The sequence below is a fragment of the Sinohyriopsis cumingii genome, chromosome 2, assembly GCF_028554795.1.
Source record: "Sinohyriopsis cumingii isolate HCF-2022 chromosome 2, ASM2855479v2, whole genome shotgun sequence".
NCBI classification, from domain to species: Eukaryota; Metazoa; Mollusca; class Bivalvia; order Unionida; family Unionidae; genus Sinohyriopsis; species Sinohyriopsis cumingii.
In genome coordinates this window covers 103,236,396-103,263,902 of record NC_142962.1, presented here as the reverse complement: position 1 = coordinate 103,263,902, position 27,507 = coordinate 103,236,396, and the positions used below count along the sequence as shown (strand labels likewise).

The 27,507-nt window shown below is 35.1% G+C and overlaps 1 protein-coding gene across 2 annotated transcripts in view; it reads right to left on the bottom strand.

The window, feature by feature from the left end:
- Positions 1-27,507, bottom strand: part of LOC149805512 (serine/threonine-protein phosphatase 4 regulatory subunit 3-like) — an 84,904-nt gene that overhangs the window by 23,002 nt on the left and 34,395 nt on the right. For both annotated transcript variants that reach the window (XM_089950117.1, XM_089950116.1), the window contains exons 9-15: positions 23,791-23,845; positions 18,287-18,363; positions 16,393-16,495; positions 15,322-15,480; positions 14,480-14,649; positions 9,875-10,020; positions 1,557-1,750 (exon numbers count right to left, since the gene is read on the bottom strand). In XM_089950117.1, the coding sequence (XP_089806243.1) occupies positions 1,557-1,750; positions 9,875-10,020; positions 14,480-14,649; positions 15,322-15,480; positions 16,393-16,495; positions 18,287-18,363; positions 23,791-23,845 (904 nt within the window). The remainder of the gene's footprint in view (positions 1-1,556; positions 1,751-9,874; positions 10,021-14,479; positions 14,650-15,321; positions 15,481-16,392; positions 16,496-18,286; positions 18,364-23,790; positions 23,846-27,507) is intronic.

Sequence of the window (27,507 nt, the reverse complement as noted above, 5' to 3'; positions counted from 1 at the left end):
TTCAGAAAAAGTAGAAAAATAAAGCTTTTTAAGATGGCCAATGTGTGGTAACCATACTGGATATCGGATTGGCACCATTTTCATTTAAAACCAATTGGACACAACATGGAGTCTTTTGGTAAAATCCCTATGTCAATATGACCATTCATTTAGGAGCAGTAGTGAAAAGATTTCACAGTGGCTGCCATGGTGGCCATATTGTATGTCCAAGGGGTATCCATTTCATTAGAACCAACTAAACCTTGAGAGAAAGAGTAATACAAACTTGTGCAAAGAGACAGACAAAAGACTATTACATAAGCTCTTCTGATCTATGACAAAAGTTCCTTGACTTATTGGGCAGAAAGAATTTCAAATAACAGATTATATTTCAAACTGCTGAAACCATCTCTGATATTCTTGACAAGATTTTCAAACTTGCTGAGGTGGCAACATTACTAAATGTTAAATCTGCACGTTTTGTTTAGGGCAAACGAAGTATTTGGCAAACATCTCGTGCCAATAACACTATTCATTCAGGAGAATACAGTGACAACTTTCAATATGTTCACTGTGATAAACTAGATATGTTATTAAGTCTTTTGATGTAAACCCTATTTTGATATGACAATCAATTACTGAGTGCAAAGATTTTCAATACTGCTCCACAGGTGGTTGCATTGGTTGTCAGATTGACATATTTTCTTTCAGACTAGATACCTTAAGAAGTCTTCTGGTGAAAACCTTATATCAATATGATTTTCCATTTAGAATGAATAATAACAAAGATTTTGAAGATGGCTGCCATGACAACCATATGAAGTCAAATCAGTAATAATTTCATTATAGTCGAACTAAAGAATTAGACTTCTGGTGAAAACCACGTTAATGACTTTCCATTTATTAGGAGTAGCATCAGCACCATTTTTACTCATGACCAACTAGATATAATAAATCTGTCTACTGGTGAAAGCCCAGGCTGAAACAACATTCCATTTAGGAGGACTATTAATACAAGTATTTTCTGAAGACCGTTGTGGAGGCACTAGTGGATGCCAGATGTGCACAATTTTCATTCGGACCAACAAAACTAATAAAAAAATCCATGTTGATATGACCATCCATTAGGCGGCATAGCATTAAAAAGATTGTCAAGATGGCCACTGTGATGGCCATATTGGATGTTCATGAGGAACCGTTCTAATATAGGACTAGCTAGGCCTTAGGTTAAAAGTGTGTAAATTTCCATGGCATTCCCCCAAATAGTTTTGTATGAGAAGCAGTAATAAACTGGTGCTAATGGAAGTATGGACAGTGTCAGAAGATGGACAAAAAGGTCATGCCATAAGCACATGTGGTCTCTGACCAGTAGACCTAAAAACTGGTATCCAACACGCATAAAAATTTGTAAATTCACAGTAGTTTCAATGTGCTGTGCACCAAGATTTCCAGCTAATCAGTGGCATCTAATTTTACAAATACTTAAAGACAATTTCTTGGAATTTTAAAGCCCATGAAAAAGTTTGGCACACTGCTATTAATTCTACCTATTTCTTGAATTAAAATATACATTTTACCTCTTCTATTTTCAAACATTCGGTTTATTTGGTCAAAATCGGACTCCAATTTACGTTTTAGTGCATCTGACATTGGGACTATGTTCTCCCCATCTTCAACATCCTCCTCTTGATCAAACCACATCTCTTCTTCATCATCCAGTGCTCGGTTTTCTCGACGAAACCGATTGTTCAGCAATAACGAATTTGTGGTGCTGAAATAAAAAAAGTATACCTAAAGTGAACAACATAATTAAGCAGTAATTTACAAAAACCATTGCGAAAACAATTTTCTCTTTCATTCTTCTAAACAACAAGAGTCCCTTGAAGTGACTTCAGCTACTGGCTGATAAGTGTTTCCATGAATTCAAGGCAAGTCTAATTCTTCCTTTTAATTTATGAATGTTGAACTTTTTTGATATGCTTCTGGGACAACAATATTTTTAAATCAAGTGCTGTGGTAGACATATTAGTTGTCAACCTGGCAACACATTCATTAAAGACCAACAAGGCAGCACAAGAAGTCTGCTACTGGAAACCCCATACCTTTTATTAGGAGAAGCAATAATAACAAGATTTTCAAGATGATGCCATGGTGGCCCTATCTGATATCAGACTGTCACAATTTCTGTTTAGTACCAACTAGACATCAACAGAAGTTTTCTGTTGAAAGTACAATATTGATTATCCCAGCCATCCATGAGAAGTAGTGGTAAGGAGATTTTTAAGATGGCAATTGTGGCACTTGTATTAGTAATTCGATCAGCACCATTTTCATTTATGACCAATAAGATATAAGATGTGTTTTTGTGGGGAAAAACACATAACCAACATCACAAGTCTTCAGGTAATAACCCCATGCCAACATGACTTTCTGTTCAGGAGAATCAATAACAAGGCTGCAAAGATGGCCATTGTGGTAGCCATAATGGACATCAAATTGGTACAAATTTCCGTTAGGACCCACTAAATAGACACCAACAATGTCTTTTTAGTGAAAGCCCTATTTTGATATAACCATCCATTCAGAAGGAGCAGTGATAAGATTTTCAAGATGGCATTTTGGTGACCATAGTGAATGTCTGAGTGGCACCATTTTCCATTAGGACCAAGGATGAGCACATTTTTGTCAAGTTACACTGCAATCCTTAAGGCAGTTTAGGAGTAGCAATAACAAACTGGTGCTAACAGATGATGGATAACAGACCATCCCATAAGCTCTTTATCACCAGTAGAGCTAAAAACTTCTACTCTATACCTCCCCCCACATTGGGGGTGGGGTGTAGAAAAAGGGAGATATGACACTACTATGCACATAACCGCAATTCCCTATCATACCCGACGATCTGAAATCTCTAGTACAAAATCACAACACTAGACTTACTAGTGGCTATAATGTAACAAAAATTAAATTCAGTTTAATGTTGCAAAAGAAAAGAAGACGGGGGCCATGTTCATAGTCCCCAAAATTAAATTCGAAATCATGGAGTCACAATATTGCAAAATTATTAAATCTGGTATGTTCGCATAAACTTCAGGTACCAATCAATTCAAATCAAACCAACTTAATACTGTACAAGTAGACTGAGGATTGGTAAATAACCCAAAATCGTAAAATTTGGCCATAGGTAATGGCAGGGTTAGCAGCATATTTCTTTAAAAAATGTCCAGGTTTTTTCAAAGTTTTTCAAGATTCAAAATCATGTTTCTCAAAGTGCATTATTACATTAAATTTAAAAGGAGTCATAAATTAAACTGTATGTTAACAAGATACTGCTTACTATTACTTCATACGAGGAACATTTCTTGCAATTTAAAAAAATAAAAGATGAAGTCCAAGTATTATCAGTGATGTCATTCCCATTAATACTAAACATCCTACATATGGGCATTAGAATCATGTAGTCACTGAACAATGCTCATTTTACTCTAATAACACAAAACTATTTACAAAGGCCAAAATATTTTACATTGAAATTTTCAGTTCTTGTAGCTTGTCATCAAACTGTTTCAAGAGCTCCAACTTCAATGATTTTGTCCTTAACACTCTTCCTGTATCTGATGTAGTGACAATTGTAAACTATTTCATATTAAATATATTAATATTTCTCTCAACTTAGCTGTATTCTATATTTTTAGATTTATCTTGCTCATTGTAATTATTGTCTGTCCTATTTCCACTCAATCCCCCCCAAAAAAAGAAAGATCCAGATCGAATAAATTTCATAATTAAGACTACATAGTTTCTTTTATAAAGCTTTGAAGATCTGTGTTTGCAGACATACCAATTTCATGAAAAACAATTTCATGCTTTAAAGGCATCTTCTTGTTTTGCTGTATTAGCCACAATTACATAACTGCTGTAAAAATACAAGTTGCACTTAATTTCTTGACAATGTGGACTCGTATCATTGCGCACAATTTACCAATAAATAAAACCTTAACTAATTTATGATCAAACCATCTAAATCATTTTGCCAACATTACACAACAGCTACATATGCTCTAAATGCAGACAAGCTTGCACACCAAGGCATAATCCTCTCTCCCTCTCTCATTAAGTAATAACAAAAATCTTCTTTAATGCTTTTATTTTTTACTGCAATTAGATTCTTGAGTTGAGAGCAGAATGAGACAGAAAATATATGTTTACTTTGTGTTTGTACCGTTAGGTTGTTGAGTAGCATGTGTTCCACAGAACTTGTTCAGGTACAATCCCTTTATTTTTTGTACATGGTCAGTACCACCAAATGATAATTATTTTACATATAATTTTTTGTATAGTGAAATTAATATTTTCTCGTGTACCAAAAATTACATGAAATATGGTAAGCTTAATTGCCAGAACAATGATTTAAACAATGACATGAGAAATTTTACAAACAAACAACATACATTACAGAATAATTTCATTATTATCACTGATGCAGCATCAGCCTGGTTTAAAAAAACTGTGCCAGTGCTGTGATCATAATATACCAATTTCATAAAATTACATTTACATTGTCTTTTTAACCTATAATTTACATAAACACATCATAAAAATTTGCTCATATATATCTGAAAACATCCCACTTTAGGAAATGGCATCTGAAGTTGATGATGTCACAGGCTTAGTGATATCTTTTTCTGTCATATGTAGATGGGATGCAAAATAGCAGGAATCCATTTTCAGACAGACTCAATTATAAACTTCAACGAAGATTTAGGATATCCTTTATACAGATAGAAGCTGACTTTGGTCAGTTTATGGTCCTAATGTTCAAAAAGGAATTGGTAGATTGATGATACATTTTAGGGATGGGGGGGGGACTATTAAAATTATATAATAAAAGAATGGCTACGGACTTCCGTATCAAAAGAAACAGTCAATTCTGTGGAAGTTTACCTGAAGGAGGACAGGCATATGACTATCTTAGAGGAAGCACCGGATTTTGACATTTCATACAGAAGAGGAAATTCTGTCCAAGGAATAAGGAATGCATAGGATTTGTGCCTGTTGGGTACCAAGATTGCTTGATAAAGAACAAATGATTTTAAAAGTAGAGATCTGCAGGGCACTATTATACAGGTACAAAGCAGAAGGCAATAATTCTTAAACAAGGTCACTAAATATGATGAAATATGGATACACTGCTCTGAACCCAGAAGTAATAGGCAAAGCAGTATACAGAAAAGCACAAGTTCACCGCTGCTTGTAAAAGAATGTTTTTTTTAAAAGTCTGCTGGGAGGGTTATGAGCATTGTGGTCTTCAACACACAGCGAATATATATAAATCCCATTGTACCAGAAAACATTAGTGTACTATGCCACAGTTATCAGATATAATTTATGAGGCTATTAACAAAGATATTGAGGGGTGGCTTCATTTCATACCAGAATAACACCTACTATAAACATGCAACTTTATAATGCAGACCTTAAAAATACCTTGGTGTTGAAACCTTTAAAATGGTGACCATGAAGCTCTCACTTACCTGCTTGTGACTTTATGGGTTTTGCTGTTGTTGTAGGGTTTAACGCCATTTTTCAGCGAACGATAGGCTATACATGGCGGCCAGTATTAATGGTGGAGGAAGAACCTGGGAAACCCCCCAGAAAGAACCACCTACCCACGAGAAGCTACTGGCAAGCTTTCTCACATACCCACATTGGCTGAATCCGAGACTCGAACCTACGCAGACAGAAGTGAGATGGCAGTGATCCGTAACGGAGAGCACTTTAGTCCACTCGGGGCCCCCTTCTGGGTTTTGCAAAACCTGGAAGATTTTTTTTTATTGTGAAACTATTTCAAAAGCAAACAAGAACTAAGTAATGCAATGACCATGTTGCTATGAATGCTGTCACATGATGGGCTGCTGCATTTGTTCAGGACATGGGTCATATAGTTGGAGAAGTACCTCATGTCTAAAGGAAGTTACTTTGAGTTGGACTACTGAAATTACTGTGAACAGTTAAGTTTTATTTAGAGAATTTGTTATGGAATATTTTGATCAACTCTTGCATGTGTGTGTGTAAACATGCAATATAAATAATACTGACATTACCATGGCTTGGAGTTGGGGGCAGAACTTCACACCAACAATATTCGAGTGAACCTAGATGGCTGTGTTAGTTTAACTGGGTCTGGTGGTCATCTGGGCCACAGCCACAGTACCCACCAGATTCAGGTTTTGTCTCTGTGAAGCTAAATCCTTCGAGATAAAAAGTTGAGAAGGCTGACGCTGCATGCCTGCCAACAGTTTCTATGTCTCATATTGATATGCCCTATTCAAATGCTCTTACTGGGAGGAACTTCAGAGTCTGCCAGAAATCTGATCTGATGTTGGTAGCACTAAAAAATGCCAAACCAGCAAGCATAGGTCAGCCAATTTGGTGGCTCCATTTGAGGAGGCAAAAGTCACCACTAAGGAGTTGCCCAACATAATCAGGATGACCTTTTGCACAGAATTTGTTCTTCTTGAACTGAAAGTAGTTATGATAGCTTTCACATAGGATTGATGTAAAGAGGCATTTCCTCTGGTTCCAAATTGCTGTGGACTACATTCAAAATCCAGCAAAAAGTGGGCAAATATACTGGCATCCATACATATCATCATCTGGTTGGGGATTTTCTAGATGAATTCCATCAAAAGCCTATAGTGGTTGTGCTACTGACACAGGAATGATTGTACCTCATTCCTGATACCTCATTCATGATGCTGATATTTTGATCAAGTGGACTGGAACAGGGCACCACTGAGCTTGCAGTCACTGAACCAAGCACATATAATAGCAGCCCAACTGGATAAAATTTGCCACTGCATTGTTGTTCTAAGGTTTAACGCCATTTTTCAGCACAAGATAGGCTATACATGGCAGCCAGTATAACTGGTGGAGGAAGAACCCTGGAAAACCCAGGGAAGAACTACCAACCCACGAGAAGCTACTGGCAGGCTTTCCCACGTACCCATGTTAGCTGAGCCTTGGACTCGAACCCATGCAGACAGAGGTGAGATTGCAGTGATCCGGAACGGTGAGCGCTTTAGACCACTCGGCCACTCGGGGCCCCGCCACTGCATTGAATAACCAGAGGAGCTGTGAGAACTCTCACTCGATATAATCCCCATTCTGTTGGAAACACCTATGAATTTGGCATTCTGCATGACATGAGACCCACATACCCAGGTGGGCAAAACACTGAGATGGGTGAAGGTTGGATTTTCCCAAATTCAAGAGGAGACTGAATGATTTAAAAGGGATAAGAAATCACTTTTGTCAACCTAAGAGGTGACATTGCAATCCATAATTTGGGAAGGACCTAGATTTCATATCTAGACTGAATATCGAAATTGGAAAACTCTGTTACAATAGGCAAACCAAAGAAACATTTGTGACACTGGTTGAATAGGGACATGAAATTAGGCACCTGTCATGAGTGAGACAAGAGACTAATGGCATACTTGTCCCATCCAATGGAGAGATGTATTGATCTTGCCATCTCAATCTTAAACCTCACTGAAATAATAAATTCACACAGCGACTTCAGTTCATTATGAACCTCAACTTCCATGCCCTGAAAAACTGTAAATAAAACCCGGAGATTGTCATTTTCATACAAACTCCTCTACCCATTTGTTGATAAGTGTATCTCCAGCTAATGAATTTCATATTCTTGATGTGATGGCACATGTTAGAAGAAATAGGACAAGATGGGATAAATGAAATCTGAAGAACCTCTGAAAGGACTTGGAACAGCAATTGATTTTGCAGCTACAGGTTGATACAATGTGATCAGAAACAGAAGGCTTGGGAAATGAGAAACTTGGTTTCTTACCTCTCCTGTAAAGGTGCCCAAGAATGATTGGACTGGTGTCTACTGGCCTATTGTCGATATCTGAATGTTATTTGAGATGTCAAAGATCCATTTGCTAGACTTGTCTATCTTCCATTGTGCTAGGGACCATTTAAAAAACCATGCAGGTGAAGCAGAAAGTTGAAGGGTTTGTTATATGAGCTGCATGCTTCTGAAATTCTTCAAACCTGCCTCAAACAGCAATGGCAAGCCAAATGGAGTCATCCTTAAACCCAACACGTTAGAACAGAAAATATATTAAGACATCTGCGGTTGTCAAAATATGAAGCTGTAGGCCTGGAGAAAAAGTTGGACTTTCCAGTAAAATCCCCTGATTGAGAGAGCTGGACAGTTGGCTCAGATAGTTGTATGATCATGGACAACTTGGATACAATAGTAAAGGATAGACGTATTGGACCCATTAAACACTCATGTGCCCAGACTTAAAGGCCCAAAGCCCATGCTCAGACTGGGGATGGGGTGAATGGTACTTGTGCCATCTAGGTTGGCTAAAATGGTGGTCCACTCACCCACTTATCACAATTACTTGAAAAAGTTTTAAAGTTTGCGTTGCTGTCACCCTCTTTCTCTGCCTTGGTCGACTCTTGCAAAACTCTGTCAATACAACCTTGTACCATACAGAGCACATACTGCAATGGTGAAGTATATTTTGTACATGCAAGGCACAACTTGTGCTTGTATTCCTTAGCTCTGAACCTGTTGCATTTATTACACTTCACTGAAAGGTTTAATCACAACAAAAATATAAATTAACAACGCAGTATGTTAACAAGTCACTAAAGCAACATCCATTACAAACTGGGTGTGCAAACAATAGGCAATGTATGTGAAACCATGAATATCAACATGCATGAACAAGGGAGTGTTTTACCATGTGGTCTAAAAGTCTGAGAAATTAAAAAATTTCACAAAATATAAGCAAAAATCAAACAATGATATTTAACATCCATTTAGGAATGAGCAATAATCCAAATAAATCCCAGATCCTGTATAATTCAAATTTAACACAAATTTGGCTTTGGATTCATGGGAGGTGTCTCATACAATGTTGTTTTATGGAAGCAAAGCTTAAAAACTAGTGACACCTGGTGGAGACAAGGGGATTTTGAGGTTAAGAGTTATTGCCCTTTTTTTATACATGACAAATATTTTCATCCTTTTAGTAGGGATGGATCTAAGAGGTAGCAGGCTTAATATACCTAACATTAATGTGGCCGGGAAATGTATATGAAAGAGAAATTATAGACAGCGATCTTCTACACTTTAGTATCACATTCATACTGTGACAGCAATAAAAATAAATGTACTGATGATGACTCTAGTGAACATGCCCATAAAACACACAAAAGCCAAGATGCAAGTCAAACAGAAAGTGAAACTTCTGAAATTAAGGAACCAAGAAGAAAACCTTTTGTAAACCCTCAAATTGATTTAAAGTTTAAACTTTGCATCGACTGACTACTATCATGTTGACGAGGCACAAAAGTTAAAACTACTGTGTTGTTAGAGTATCAATGGACCAAGACTTTGAATACTCTTACACCTAACAGCTACCTTAATTACGGCAGTGGAATTGGACTTGTACACTTCTACACACGTTGAAAAGGACAGTCTTCCATTTTTTAAAATTCAGATCCCCCTTTCTGCTACATGTTAGCAAATAATAACTTGACTAATCTATCATGAATGATTGTATATTCTTTAATACAGATATATACATTACTGCTCAATAATCTATCATGTCATTGCCAGTTTCTTTTTAAAAAATGACAAATCCATGAAATTAACTATCCATAAATATATATTTTTAACCAAATAATATAACTTGATACCCCCAAATTTTAAGTGGTTCTCAGTATTCCTCGACATGCTTTTTATTCTTAAAAATACCAAGACTTTCCTCATAAAACACAGTATTAATCTACATGGTATTTATCATTGCAAATACCAAAGTTAACCTGATAAACTAAGCAAAGCATTTACCTGTCAATCACACTCTTTTCCTCAGTATGATCCATGTGCATATCAAACCGTTTCTTCAACAACTTGAAAGTGTTGACATAGTCAATCTCTTCCAAGTCTTTGATATGACTTTCTACTATATGACAGCACAAAGACTTGATATCCTCCTGCAAGATAAAAGAACAAAAATGAAAACATGACTTGTCAAATCAGACCAGAAGCTTACTGTGTTTTGCTTATGTACAAGATATGCACAACCACAAATTACAGACCAAGATCAACCACCACAAAATGCCTCAGTCAGATCTTGCCTTCCTGAAGATACAACTTTTGAGGCCAAGTCTGATAATGAGATTCTACTATCAGTCATGTCCATTTTTAAAAAGTGGTCAAATCTGTCCAAACAGTCACCTGGTCACAATGGCTGTTCTTATTTCCCCCTGGCAAATTTCCTATATAAATGCCCTGTATTTATCAGTCACCACCTGCCTTCTGCAATTAGTGGCCATGTGTCTGCTAACCAAACAATGGTTCCACCCTACTTTAAGCAGTCAGTGGAGCGTATCAGTATCAATACTTAAGTGTTTTGTATCTCTTATATTTGTTGACCTCCAATCACACTCAAAGTTGTTAACATACTGGCTTCGAAATGAAAGTGGATTTTAAGAGAGAATCAAAGCAATTTGTCTGCTGGATGGTGGGAAAAGAAGTTATTTTATTGTGGCAGAAATGGAAGTCACCTTCTGTGCCAGTGTGAAAGGTATAGTAAAGAATCTTCATCCATTTGAGTGTGAATTAAAGCCATCTCTGAGGGAGAAAAGTTTGTCTTGGTGAAAAGATGCAAGTTACATCCCTTTTCATTAGGGTCAGGGTCATTCAATATTCAAAATTTGTCTGTGAAGGTAGGTGAAGTTTCAGTTCCTGTTTTACAGGGAATAGCAATATATGGCTTCTTTGGATTTTCTTTTTATCACAGGCTTCTCACATAAGTCAACTGTCTTTTGATCATGGCAAGCATGAGCAACTTGACTAATCCAGATATTGTTTTTAGAGCCTGAATAAATTAAGACTGGTGAATATTTAAGTCAGTAATGATTTCACTTCTAGAATTGATCCAAGCAGAATAATCTTGTGTGGAACATAATTTTGGAAGGGAACAACATATACCTATAATTATGATTTTGTTGTACAATGCATAAAAAAACAATCTTGATAATGTAAGAATACTACTAAGAACCAAAATGATATATGGTGCATTGTATTTGTTCAAAAATCAGTTTTAAAATGTGAATCAAAGTAAAGCAGTCACCCATGTACTATGGCCAGTTTTGCCTTCCCCATGAGTGATGACTGTCAACAGTTTTGTCTAACATTTTGAAACAAAATAGAGTTCAAAGTGAAGTTTAAGATTTTTTGGGATTTGCATGCACGTCTGGGCCCATGCTGTTTGTCCTCTTTAAGATTCCCATTAGAAGCAGATCATCTAGTTATTATGCCACAAAAGATCAGGGTTTATTCTGACAGCCAATGAATGTGCATCATATATGATCAGTCATTAAATGTTTATTTAAAAATATTTTCACATGGATTAATTGTTTAGGCTGTGAAAAAATTGCAATACTGCCTGTCAAAACAACTCCACACAAATATTTTACAGCACAAATTCAATAACCTGCTTATTAATTACTTTAAAATAAAAAAGGCATACATATTTTTATACAATAATTGAAATTAAAACAAAATGATGTTCTCATAACTGAAAAATTTATTTTTTCTTTCTTTACAGGAATTAATTTAAAAGATCTCATGTTGTACTGCAGGTAACATTTTCATGGTGGTGAAAATATTAATTTCTCTTTTTGTTGAAGCAACATTAATATTTCTGTAAGTAATCCTGCATCATCTACCATACAGAGATCTGCAACACTTCCACTGTATCTGTACTATCTAGTGGCAGTCTTATCAAATGCAATAAAGTGTGCTGACATGGTAACGATCCACAAAAAAGCTCATTTATGTTTGCACTGTGGATAACGAGTCTGGGATGCAAACATCCAGAGACTATGTTCAGTAGCAAACAGCTGATGCTTCTTTAGATAGTTGTTTTAACTGTGTCAATGTTGACAGTAACAGGTTTTTCGGTCATGATGAGGACATTCCGGCAATAATGTAAAGCCAGTTGATAATGGTTTGCAAGATACACTGCAGTACTGTTCCACACAGCTGCATAAAATATCATCTATCATAAATTTTTTTTAATCAGGCATGTGAATTAATGTACTAAACTTGTATCCGAGTTCAGTGCCAAAGAGGTAGAAATTAATACATTTATGCAGTGCTTTTTTCCTGGAGCTTGACTGCATATTAACATCTGAGCAGGAACTTTATCTTAGAATGAACAGACAACTTTATTTTATATCTGTGCATGTATTGGTCATTCCTTAAATAAGAATTGCTTCTAGTTATGTTAGCAGAGATCTGAAGTTGACCAAACCATGAATACAATAGAGTAACACTGTTCACATAACACTTCTGGTGCTGTTATCACTACAATGCAGTAAGCTTTCTACATTCAAATTCATTTGTCAATCTGTTTGATTAACATCAGGACAAAATGAAATTCTGGAAGAGTTGGGTGATGTTAAAGATCAATGTAAGACAACAGCTATCAGTTACAGGTTGTTGTTGTTGTTGTACTAAAGCAGTTCCTCAGCTCCTGGGGTTGCGGGGGAAAGGTGGGTCTGAATGTATCAATAAGATGAATTATATGAATGAGAACAATTAAACTACTGAGCAAGAAGAGGAAGTAATACAGTTCAGATTATAGTTTCTTATAATTACATTTGATCCTGGACAAAACCACTAAATCTTAGATTAGTTTTTGAAAAAGTTCTACAGCAACAGACAAATTTATCAACCTTGTGAATCATACAAATGACTTAACTGCATAAAAAGATAGGAAATGCATAAAATATAGCAAATGATTTATATTTATCGATGTCAGAAAGTAGGTTGTGGCTACTTCAAAGATGGCAATTTTACATAGGTTTAGACCCTAAATACTGTCCATAAATTTAAAATGAACTTTTTTTAATGTTGTACAGTTTACATGTACAAACTAAGATATGAACATATACTTAGAAAGTTTTAAAAAATTATGATTTAAGGAAAGGTTAAGCTGTTAATACAGTTTAACATTAAAAAGGTTCTGCTTACTCATAGAGGCAATGTCTATTTTTCTGCTCTTGTATTTTTTAATGAAACCTGCATAATCTTTATCAATTTCATGAACAAAACCTTTCACAACATTTCAGCGATAATGATGGACACTATATTCATTAGTGCTACTGAGGTGAGTAATGCCTAAATTAGTGAAGGTATCATCTATTTTCACAAGATCTAGGTACTTTCATATATGTATCACTACCGAGTCTATCTTGAAAACAAATACCTTTAAACAGTGAAATCAGATCTTTATTAACATTAATAGCTTATGCTTGTTGCCAATGTAGCTATCTTCATTTGTTTTTCCACCTTTCTGTTTAACTATATAAATATTTATAAATCCTGCGACAGAAGAAATTGAAAAATATTTAATTCCTTGAATAATCATTCTTTAATTTGTTAAGCATACATGCTAAACCAGAAAGTGGTATAAGTATAATTATTGACAATGTAAGTGGTAAAAAAGCATAATCTGAACATAAAAAGTGTAAACTATATATTACATACCATGATTACAGTACAGTGTATGAAAAATGTACATTTGTTTTTGCTACTTAGTTCTACAGCTGGTCAAAATTCGTGGCACAAATGGGCAAAATCCATGTGGATTAAAGCCAGAATACAAACATAAATCATACTGACAAATTATTTATATTCACCACTCACTTTAACTAGTCTACATGTCTAACTTGAGCTGAATGATTGTCAAGTCATGGATTCTACAATGGGTATGACATTCACGTGCTCAATTCCAGTCCTATATAACATCACTCTTCTTTTAAGGTTTATAAAGAAGTGATGTTTTGTCCTTTTTTTATATATATATCTGACTTGTTTTGAAGTTTGAAAAGATCCAACTACTCGTACATTTTCAGTCATATAACAGCCACAAATCACACAGTTAAAGCCTGTTTTGCTTTACACTTGGCACCATTTTCTTTAAAAGTATAGACTGGCCCACAACCTATCTTGTCAACATAATGAATCGATGAGGCAAAGTTTACAATTGAAGAAATGCTTGTGTTTTATAGAAAAAAAGGAGGCACATGGACATCTAGTACTCTTACATAATTCTTATGCAGCAGTCATCTTTTTAAGAATATTCTCGAATTTATATGATGAATGGCATTAAGGAGAAAATGCTAACTGCCGAATCAAACTTGGTAAAACTATTGTTTTTTTTAATAAATACCTGACAGGTACAATTTGTAGCATGCTTTATCTGGAAGGGTGAATTAAAAGTATGATACTTCCTTTAGCAATTTCAAGTTCTGAACAGAACATATATTAAAAACTCTTGGTTTATAGAGATGCTATTTAGGAAACATTTATTACCTGACCTACAACTCCAATGTGAAGATTTAAAAAGTTTGGAAGTATTGATTTCAGTCTGGTACTTACATATCTAATGAAGTCAAATAGTTCAATCATCGCTGAATTCAGGAGGTTATACTTTCTGCCATTGGCTCTAAAGGCATCCACAACCATTTTAAATAAATTATTTTTAATGATGTAGCGATTGTAGAAGTCTTCTTTCAAGCCAACAACCTTCCTCATAAACCTCAAGGCACCTGCAAAAAAATTATGCAAGATTAGAATCATAATAACATACCAGATTACAATCATTATTTACTTATTACTACAATCACCAAGCTGATCATGGTGTAAGCAGTCACGATTATTAATGATTACATTTTTGTAGCATCAGTAATCTATACATATGCAATAATGAACAGAGTATGGACTAGTCCAATTTGCCCTCATTCATGAACAAGACCGACTCTTGTTATATCATAAAGATAATGTGTTCATGGAATAAGAATGTCCTGCCTAAGACTAGCATGCAGAAACAGTAAATAGTAACACTATATACTGCTTTATCCTTGTCAGTGCAACATTAAAAAAAATGCAAAACATGATCTACTATCCATGGGTTAAGTCACAAGTAAAAGAAGGAACAGTGATATAAGAAACTTTATTCAAAATCTTGAGCCCAGCTAAAACATCAAAACCCATATGTACTGTTTCACATTACCATGTTTACAATCAAAGTATTGTTACACTATTCTGTCTTTCTACTTTGTAAATACAACATAAATAAAATCAAAAACATTTTGTACAAAACAATGCATATCACATATGGAACCTATCATTATTTAGTCCTGTCACTAATAAAACAAAAAATATCTGCAACTGATCGAAAAAAACACATCTTCAAAACCTTTATCTTTTCATTTACTTACTCAAGGCCAAAAATGCATGGTTTGACCTAAGAAGGACTAGTACTCGGCGTAGAAGATCTTTGCTGATAACATAGTTCTTAATGTGATACGTGTGATGCTCTACGGAAAATGTCAACAGCTCCAAGATCAAACTCAGCAACTGAGCTGACTGGAAGTCATCTGAAATAAAAACAACATTACTTGATATTCATACCATAAAATGTCTTAAGCTGAATAATTAATTGATCTTTAATACTTCAATATGCCGCCAACTCATGGTACTCCATCCCCAATATCAAAAATGGTTTTCATGGTTGCTAAAACTGCTGATGCAAATGTTACAAATAAACATCATATCCTTTAAATCAACAGTAACATGTATATTTTACATAAATAGCCAACTCCATTTTCTCATAACTGTTTTTCATCTTATCTTTCTTAATGGTTTATTAAGTTCTAACTAAATTTTCTGTAAAGACACAAAATGTCAGTTAGTGTCTTGCATGTAAAATAATGCATGAATAGAAAGTCTGGCCTGGAATTTACAACACAATCTAGTGGTCTAATTAATTAGTATGTATATTATCATTTAGTGGCACCTTAGCATGATAAAGACTATACGGTGCCCAGTAAAAGCAACATTATAAAAATATACAAGTGACGAATAAAAAAGGTAAAAGATTTCAATATTAATGTATAAAACCAATAGAATGTAGAGGCAAAAAATGCAATATTAGTTCTAATGTTTGATCTGTCAGCATTCATACATTATCCAGTCTCACATCTGAATTCTGAGTAGTGACTTTCCTTGTTAAATGAAAATGTTTTTAAAACCTCCCAGCCTAGTCCAACTAAAAAGCATTAATATACAGTTGAAAATATGCATCTCTATACGAACCAATGAGCCCTTGTCTACTTGTGTACATACATTTCTGTACATAATGTGAATAAAAAATAAGCAATTTACTTTAATGGTTGATTTACTTTGATGAGCGAAATGATGGACTGGACCACAGGTGGGTGGGGGTGGGCTACTGGTGCAACTTTAATTCAAAATGTTTAGGTCAAGCATATTCAGTATCAACTATTTACCTTTGCTTGGTTTGTCATCAGCTGTGTTAGCAAACAATGGAGCTGTCAACACATGCATACTGTGCTTGTAGAAAAAACTAAGAAATTCTGTCTTCTCAATTTTCTGAAATAAGAATCATAACATTAAGCTGGAAATTGTATGTAGACCGCAAATGGGCATTTTGAAAAGAAAAAATTACTAACCTGAAGAAGAAAAAAGCTGCATTTCATAAATTGCTATAGTGAAACTTACAAAGGATCAAAAACCTGAGCTGTTTAAATACAATGAACTGGGGTATGGCTGTGGCCCCCAAACTATGCCAACTGGCAAATATAATCAGCATCACCAAATCCATAGTTAAAAATTTTTTCAATGCCAGACCATATCTTATATCATGAAGCAGAAATAGAATCTATCATAGGGACTAATGCTCCACTGGCAAAAATGAGAAACTCCAAATTCCCAATTTGGTAACTAAACTAGTCCGACAGTCACCTTCTGAACACGTCAACTCGAAACATGTTAACATGATACCTATCTGATTGGTACAGTTTTCATTTAGGACCAAGTAGATATCAAAACAAGTCTTTTCGTGAAAAAGCCTATGTGCAATGGCCATCAAGTTAGGAAAAGTGTCTGTAACAAGATTTTCATGATGGCCACCATACTGACCATGATTTGTCAGACCCACATCATTTTCATTTAGAACAAAGGCACAATAAGAAGTGAAAACACCATCTAACTATTGTTGTTGTTGTTCTAGGGTTTAAAGCCATTTTTCAGCACAAGATAGGCTATACATGGCAGCCAGTATAACTGGTGGAGGAAGAACCCTGGAAAACCCAGGGAAGAACCACCGACCCACGAGAAGCTACTGGCAGGCTTTCCCAAGCACCCACGCTAGCCGCGCCTTGGATTCGAACCCAAGCAGACAGAGGTGAGATGGCAGTGATCCGTAATGGAGAGCACTTTAGACCACTCGGGGGCCCGCCATCAAATTATAAGTAGTGATAAGAAACTTTGGCTCACATGCTGGAGGTCATATCAGTACCATTTTCATTAGTACTAAATGGACATCACAAATCTTTTCATGGTCAGAGACTCAAGAGTGCTGCATTAAATTACACTTAAATTCTTGTTTTAAAGTTTGTAAAACAGTGTTGATTTGTCCTTTTTATGACATGTTTTGAAAACATCCATCTACCCCAAAATTTTCTGTCATATAACATCCACAACTCACACAATAAAGCATTTCACTTAACATCTATGCCATTTTGTTTAAAAATAAAGACCAGTTTGCTAACTAGATAGCTTATCAATATAATGAAACTGAGGACAAGTTCATATCTGAAAAAACGTTTCCTTGGAAATGGGTGATATACAGTTGCTAAAAATGGCACAAAAAGGAAAGTACTCGTATGCTATTCTTATGCAGCAGAATTAAGAATTTTCTCTAATATATTTGAGTAGAATTAAAGAAATGAAAATTGCTTTATTTTTATTTTTTCATGTACCAAAAAAGCCAAATACAGCCATGCATAAAACATAATTTGGTGGTCATGTCTACTTGCCAAGTACGAAAATTAGGTCAGTATCATATACCAAACTATATCTGTATGCAAGAAGCATGGCCCTGGGACTTTTGATAACCAAGTAACCGACCTAAATGCAAAACTTGACTAATGTGTTAGGGATATGATTTTGTTGTGCGATTTCCATGTTCATTTTAATAGCACTTTTAACACACTGGCAAATCAGGGTTTGCCTTGGCAGGTTTTGAGCGATGGACAAATGGACAGATTGACAACAATGTATGCCCTTTCCACAATGAAGGTAGGGTATAAAGAAAAGAAAAACAACCCACAATCAAAATCATACTCTGATGAAATATTGTACATGACTTTAGTAACGTACATTGGCAGTAGCAAGCATGTTTTCTGGATCAATTAGCAATCTAATTGTTCCCATCAGCTGCACAGCACCTCCAAGCTCTACAATAAATAAAAACAATGCATTAGTCTAACATTTCAATGCCAACAATGATAAATCATAATAATCCTTTAGATATCTTGCATCCAAATTTGATACATTTTTTCACAAAACATCTGTTTGCTCTACAGTTTTGTAATTAATGTAATCTATTTTTTATTCATATTTTTGCTTAATTTGTGATGAAAAGCTACCAGTAAAATTAATACTGAAATGTTAGTTGGTAAAAAAAAATCCAACATGATGTACTGTAAGTCTTGTATCAAATTTGATTTCAATCCATTCAGATATTCTAAAGATTTTGAATGGAAATGAAAATTAGTGGATTAATGCATTGGAGGTATTCTTGTAAAGTTAGTTTGGTTCCCTGACAAACTCCACTGAATCTAATATCGAAACCTGGATCCATACAAAACCATGACAAGGCATTATCTGATTTCAACAACAATGATTGCATTTTTGTAACTATTTTGCTGTCTGTTATTACATAGTTGGTAATGTGAGGATCAATACAGTAAAATTTATGGTCAAATCATAATGGTTGACAAGTTTGCAATAGGTTATGGTTGACTCAGTATTATTAAACTGACCATGACTGACCTCTGACCTATGAAGCCCACAGTACATTATTTTATTACGTAAGTGTAAGCTATCAACCAAATTTGTTTCAGGAAATTGCCATAGAAACCAATTTTTCTTGGAGCCACAATGATATGGACCTTTAGTGAATAAGACTATTCCATACCTTACATGAACATCCTCCAAAAACATTGGTTTAATGTCACTCTAGCAATAAAAAGTTTTTACTTCTAGCAGAGTGATCTATGACCCCAAGTTAAAAGACTTGTTTTTTCACAGAACATGCAAGTCAAGAATTTTGGTAACGGTTAACTAAATTTCTATACAGAAAAATTTTCTTAATTCAGTCAATGACCTCAACCACTTTAACCCAAAATTGCTTGCCTTCTTCCTTGCCTCAAGAGCAAACCATCAATGTTTGGTCCAGGCATGTGATGCAGAACTAAACATTATTGTGCAGAAAGCATTTTTCTTCCATCAAAACTATTTTGAACAATGACCATTTGACCCACAAATCAGACGTGTCCTTCCTTAATCCAAGTACAAGTCATTCATAAATTTTATTAACTGTAGATGGAAGAGAACTAGCTGTAGCACAGAAACCATTTTTCATCTTTCACAGCATTTCCATTTACCCTCATTTGTGCGTTAAATTTGTAATCTGACCCCCCAGTTTTGATACCAAGTTTGGTTTTTATTCAGTCAGATCAACAATTCTGACACCATGGGGATTTTTGACTCAATCTTGCATCCCTAGTGGATACACCATTTCAGTACGACGACACTGACCTTCTGACCCTGAAATCAGTAGGGTTCTTCCTTACCCCAAACAACAAGCTGGCCAATAAAAACTTTACAAGCAGATGGTGACCAACTCGAGCTATTGCTCAGAAATATTTCTCAGTGACCTTGACCCTGAAACTAAAAGGGTTCATCTTTACCCCAAGTGCAAGCCATCCACTAAGTTTGGTAACTAGAACAAAACCGATCATGAAATTGGTAACCGACTGTTGGAAACATCATGGCTGATGTTTAAAAAATGTGAAAAATTACTGTAATGGTTGAAAATCTAATTGGGACTCGCTCTCATAATACTTCTTTACTTCAGTATATACTTGAAATTTTGTTCATGTGCAAAACTGCTGTAAGATCAAATTTAAGGCCTGCATCAATTTAAATCTTCAAAACAACCCAGCCAGTTTTAAAACACAGGTATAATGCACTTATCCTACAGTTGTTTACTAATAATAGACATGGCAAACTTGGTTTATTCAATATTCAGCCATTTAACTGGTCATTTACGTGAGTACTAAATTTCATGTCCAAATCATGTGGTTTTCGCTTATCGTATATACTCACATATAAGCCAAATAATTTAGGAAAAATTAAAGGTCTGGAAAGGGGGGGGGGGGCCTTGTCCACAGGCCAGTGTCTAAACTTGACATTTTTTTTTACTATTGTGAAAGCTGTAAATCTTGGGACACAAAAAATAATTTTTTGCTGTGTCCTAAGACATATGCACATTTTAAAAAATCATTTTTGGTCACCTGACACTTATTTAACTGTTATCAAGTACTATGATTGATTTTGCTATTAATTTCCATGCACATATTTTCCGATTTCTCCAACACGAAATTAAATAAAGGTAAACACCGACTTCAAAATTTGCGGGCCGGTTGAGTTTACCCAGGAAACTAGGTTGAACTCTATCTAATGTAAAGTACTTACACAGTGCAAAGCATGCATAGAGTCACTTAAATCTATCCCAAACATATTAGATGCAGATCTTGCTTTAATCACTTTTTCGACCAAACTGCATTCTTCCAGATAACATTGCAGCAAGGCCTTAATAGCTGTTTCATTTAAGTTGAATCACGCACTCACAAGTTACTCATTTTCAATGATATAAGCGATCCTACAAACTGAGGTAATATTTATGAAAAGGTACGCACGTTTAATTGTACAAGGCACAAAACCAGCATAACTTACATATTCACGAAGAGTGGTAATAATAACGGCTAAAATTCTCATTACAGATCAACTAAGATCATCATCAATCTATGTTAGTTTTGTGTTTAGGCTGAACAAAATCAAACTTTCCATACAATTTAAAGCTTCCTATTTCAGTGTCTCCTTTGTTTTGATAGTTGGTGGATTTGTCTTCCGTTATTCGAAAGCAATACAGGCTAGTTAATCATTAAAACCCCAAAACTGGCTTGTGTTAAAAGGGAATTTTGACCGTCAACTATACCAGTACACTGATGTGTAATTGCCTAAAATCGGGAGATTTTTCATGGCATTTTAAAAGCCTTGTTTTGAATAAATATTGATCCATCTTCCAAGTCTAATATGGGCGAAATCTGCAAAGGAAGCAGGATTTCTCCCTGTGACGCACCTTATTTTCTCCCAGGACATGCCCTATTTTCATATTCTGGTCAGCTGTGGCCATACTGCACAATAGCTAAAGGTTATTCTTAAATAATCAAGCAAGAAAGCCAGCGCGACTAATTAAAAGTTAATCCATATCAATGCAACTATTTTGTGAAAATGATTGGCCCTCTATCATAATTCAAAGAAACCATGTTCTACACTACCGTGTGTTACGCAATCACCAACAACTGATTGGGAAAAAAAGGATTTACCAATTTTGTTGAACATAAAGTACCTAAATAGGCAGTCTCACGGTACCATACATGTGGCAACTATTTTCCCCTCGTTGTGTATCTGCCTTTTTCCCATTACTGTCAACTCGTTAAGGCATTTAGTATTGTCTACTATAAAACATGTATTCTTAATTAATTTTTTGAGGACATATGTTGCGTGGCATGTATTTTCATTCTTCTTTTAATTTAACGATGGTAATTAATGTTTGTATATACGATATAAAAATACCAGGTGCTCACTCGTGCAAGTTTATTTGGTTGGAAATGGAGCTACAGCATATGGAGTGACAGCATTCACAGTGATCATTCTTGGGAATGAAATTAATTGCCGACAATTTTATTGTTGTAGTTTATTTTTTGTTCTGGTTTATTTTCTGATTTTTGTATTGTTGCAAATGAAAACAAATAAATCCTATTTAGTGAAGAAGTGAATTCTTTCTGGTAATTATTTTGTCGATGATAATATTAACAACAGTCCTGCATGTAAGACCTCAATGCTGATATTTATACTTTGGGCATTAGGGTCATAGCACTAAAACATAAATAACATGTGATACGTCTTACATGTAGGACTATATTCACAGTTGATACAACTGAACCTACCTTGTATGGACTGCATATGATATATCTATTTATGTAGGACTTTTCTTTTTGAGGAGAAATTAAAATTGAAGACAATGTAATAATCGGGAGTTCTCTGCAAAAATTGGAAGATATGAAATCAGGAGGTAGGCATGGAGTGACCCCAAAATTTGGGAGTTTTGTTTTCTCTCTCAGCATGAGAGTTGACAGGAATGGTGTAAGGTCACTTACATGAAAACAAACTACAATGCTTTAACGGTATTAGCATTAAAGTTAAGTGGAGATATTAAAGTTAAGTGCAGTGGTGTCCATGACTCAACTCTAAGGGCTGTACTTCAATCAGCAGAATGTAATTCATTCGGCGCATGTTCAAACCTGCATGCAGTAGCGCCATTCTGTAAATACATGTACATTCAGTAGCCTAATTGCAAGCGTTGAATCAAACCGTATTGTTGTTTGTTGTGTTGTCATACTTGATCAAATTTTAATGAGTTAGGTATTTACAACTTGTTTACAACTTCAAGGCAAAACGTAATTACTGGTGCACTGATATCAAATGTCCAATACAATGATGCATAAACAAACAATAGAGTCAAAAGGGAGAGGTAGTGTTACAGCAACTCGTGATTGCTCAATTCTTGTCATCATTCGATCAAATTATAAACAAATCTAAATTGGGACCAATAAGAAAACAGAAAATTAAATAAATTACTTTTCAAACAAGTTTATACTATTTCTTTTTAGTAATCATACATGACATACCATGCCATGCCAGAGATAAGTATACTTGTACTTTTTGTTAAGATAAGTTTGCCTAAATAAATGCATTTAGAACTTACTGCATGCATCTTGTGATGTCTCAGAGATGTGGGTTGGCTTATATGGATGTCATGCACTTTTAGTGTTTATACCAGTTCAGTTGGGGGATCTGCTTATACATGAAGGGGCTTAGTATGCAAGTATATACAGTAACTGTACAAAACTAAATCTTAAAAATAGGCAAAAACTGTTTTGAAAGACTGCTGTACTGAACTGAAAATTTAATCAGACCTCCACACGGTTATAAAAATATACTGGTCAAATTTAATTTGTCTACATTGTGTGGTTTTCATGCAAACAAACTCTTCCAAATGCACAGACTTTCAGAATATTTCTGACTTTTGAAATATTTATGTAGATGCAAACTATGAAGCTTAACTACTTCAGAAAATTTTCAACTTTAACTAAGCATCTTGTTTAAGAAAGCCTAGAAAATATTCTGCATGATCCTAGGTTCTAGCTTGAGTTATATAAGGTAAAAATTCATTTTAAAAAAATGTCATTTTAAATGCAAAAAAAGGGAAGATGCAGTACATGTTTTATAGTGAATCATCATAAAGTGATTTGTAATTATAAAAACAAATTTTCTGTCTTTATTTCCCATATAGGAAATTTAAATTTACCAATTGCTATCATTAGCAACCATACAATTCAAAAGCAAAAATGATCCACTAGTTTAAGCTTTAAAGATTTACTATTACAAAGTAATTTCAACATATTTTGACAGATCTACATTTTTTTATATCCATCTTAATCAATAAAAAATATTTATTCCAACACACTTACCTGGGTCTGTGTCATTTATCATCTGCTCAATGACTAGGTTTATCAAGAGATCATCCTGGAAAATTAAAAAATTTAAGGATATATAAACACGTATGCAAGTCAAAGATGTGGACTGATGATCTATCAAATAACATCTGCCCAATGGCTAAAGTGTGTGATACCAGTACTTCAGACCTGCCAACCCTGACAAGTCAGTCTCAGTAAGGCAGTAGATTTTTTCCGTAAGATTGACCAGTTTTCAATAAAGTGTAACAAAATATCAATAACTGCTATTGTAAAGCTGGAAAACGTAATTAAAAGTTTGATGCATCAACGATAAACACGTTCAACTGAAAAAGTTTGTAAAGTACGCATCGACTTTTTATCACTACCATATGTTTTCGGACACCATTTTTTGGCGGGAGGGGGATATAATATTTAAATGCCTTGTAAGTTTTCGGATGTTGCTCCGCTATAATTTTTTTCTACAATTTATGTTTCTGGACACAATCTAGGAAGATCTGTGATGTTTTAATATAAAATTCACAGCATGTTTGCCATTAATTTAACTGATAAAAAGTTCGCTTCATTTGGTCACCAATTATTTAATGTGATCATGAACTTCTACGAACTAATATAATTTAAAACTCTTAATCATATCTATGTATGTATGATTGCATGTATGTATGTATGTATGTATGTATGTACACCACTCCCTCGATAACTCGCGCCCAGATAACTTGCGATCCCGCTTATAACGCAGTGTCCGTCTTGGCTCCTGATTTTTTCCAGAGAAAATGTATTTAAAATATCTTTAAAATATGCTGAACATGAAAAAATTACGATAAGAATTGATAAATTAAACCTTGATACATTGCTCATTTTATCATCAAAAATGGTAATTAATGCCCGCAAAAATATAATCCATATTTTGAAATTTGCAAGTTCTAAATAAGAATTAATTTCAGAGATCTCGAAAACGCTTAATTACGTGTATTTGGACGTCAATTTTTGATCTGGGACACAGAAAATCACTGAGGCAGGAGTCCTCCATACGCATGTAATAGGTGCGCGGGAAAATTCAAAGATTTGCCGGTCCTGTTTCAGCCACCTGCTTTGTGGGAAAATGTGTTGATCAGTTAACTGTGCTGATATTTACAATGACAGAATTCAGTGACTGAAAGACTCTTTGATGTACATACATGTTGCCATTTTATAAGAGTACATAAAAAAAGAAACATGATGCAATAGCTAGGCGGCTAGTTCAAAGGCTTTGACTGGCGGCCAGGTGAGAAAATGTAATGATATTTAGTGATTGAATTCAGAGGCAGAAAGACCCAGTTTTAAAATCCTAGCGAGACCTCAGTTTAAAGATATCATATATTATGTAAGTTTTTATGATAAATAGTTGCCAGTATACTGTAAATAAACAGTCTGGTGAAATAGCGATCAATGAAAACTTCTGGTAAATGCTAACAGGTGGCAACAGAGAATGAAATAAACACCAATTAAACGTCTTCCTGTGTGAAAGTCACGTTCCAATCCTTTAATTCCGTTTCAGTGTAAACATTATAATCACAACATATTCTGTTAATTGAAAACATGAAAAGAGTCAATCGACTGTCACATCAAAACCAGTGAGTACTTCTGTGAGAACATAATTACATGCCGGCTTTGTTTTGATCAACAACTTGGGGAAGTGTTTGTTGCATTAAAAAATCGATTACAAGAGACCTGAGGTGCTGGATTAAGGGTCTTGGAGCTGCCTTTGACGTAAAGCAAAACAGTAACAGAGACAGCGATGATGATAGTGACTTCGAAGGTTTCAGTGAAACTGATGTCATTAATGCCGAGGCTGTTTGGGAGAAATTCGTACAGACTCATGGTCCTGACATGGGCGTTTCTCTTGATGATATGGAGGAGTGGATTTGTGCTGACAATGATTGCCCCACAGCCAAACACGTCAGATGAAACAATAATTAATTCTATAACGAACAAATCTGCAGCAGAAGACGATTCTAACTGGAGTACCACAAGTGTTGAAAGTGATGCAGATGTTGCACCACCTCCCCCCTCTGCACAGGAAGCAATCAAATATTTTGATATTGCCATAAGGTGGCTGGAGACCCAAAATGTTGACTATGTAAACCTCATGCAGTTGTGAAATCTGAGGGATTTTGCTGGGCGGCAGAGAAACCAAGGAGTAGCACACAGAAAAAAAATTAACTGATTTTTTTCAAAAAATGAATTGATATTTGTCAAGCGTGGCACAAACGGCAAGTATTAACTTGTTCTAATTTAAGTTGTTTTAAATTTGTAGACCAATTAAATATGTTAGTACTGATTAACCCTTGTATTTTTGTTTTCCATTTTACTTCTATCGCATTCAAATCTATCTATCGTTCGATCGACACTGTTTCTCGAAAAGAGTCGATCTTTTGTATATTAAAAAAACGTCTAATTTGGATCAAACAATAAAACTAGAATGTATCCAATTCAACATAAAAATTAGTGACGTAGTACACAATGTGTGAAGTGGTACACATGTTAAGCGAACGGAAAACACGTGGAATAATGTTTTTGATGATCGCCTCAATATACATTAATTTATCCTGAAATTAATGTTGCCCTATGAGGAAATAATAAATAAAGTACACCGTTATGAAGAGATATTTATTCACAGTTAATCTCAGCACGATTATAAAGTGAGTATTCAACACTATAATCTGCCTTACCCCCCCCCATTTTTCCTTTATGTCGTCAATCACTCTATTGGTTTTGGGCTTATTTTATAGGTCCCTTGATAACTCGCGCCTCACTTATAGTGCGGTCGATGTTTCTGGACTCCAATGTGCGCGAGTTATCGAGGGAGTTGTGTATGTATGTATGTATGTAGATAGATTGATAGATAAATATTTTTATATTAAGCCATACACAAATAGCAATAGCAAAGAATGAAAAGAATATATTTAATGCTGTAATATATTCAAATATTTTATTCAATTTCAAGTAGCTTGTCCATAGCTTATGAAATTTTAGGAGCTACTGATGATGCATTTGCATCAATTGCAATGCCATATTACAAAAGTAGACTTGTTGGATTTGGTTCTGATGGAGCTGCTGTCAATACTGGAAAAAATAATTGGTTGTAACTGAAAGATTTAGAGAATTGCAGAAATGTCTTGTAGGAATAAATTGTCATTTGGAATTGGCTTACAAAGCTGCCATTGCAAAAAAATCTATCCATGCAAAAGCTGAGGAGCTGTTAACAGGACTTTACTATTTTATCGGAATAGCCCTTTAAATAGAAGAGATTTGTTAGGTGCATGTGAGGTGCTGGGAATCACCAAGATAGTCCCTACTCATATTGGTGGAACTAGATGGTTGGCACATTGGCAGAGGGCTTTGGACAACTTGTGGAAATCATATCCAGCAACAGTCAGACACCTGCAGACATTGACTAAAACTGATCAGCCTTCACCTAGAAGACCTGAAGCTACTGGGAAAGCAGCTGGCTACCTGAAAATGTTGCTAGATCTGCATCTTGTTAATTATGCCTACTTCTTGACAGATGTTATAAATTCACTGTCCAAGTTGTCATTGTTTCTTCAAAATGAGTCTTGTTTGGTGTCAAGTGTACCTGAGAGTTCTGCAACTACTGGTGTCTTGGAACAGTTGAAATTAAGAGACAGACCTAGGTTAAAAAAGTTTCGGCAGGATATTGGTAATGGACCTATA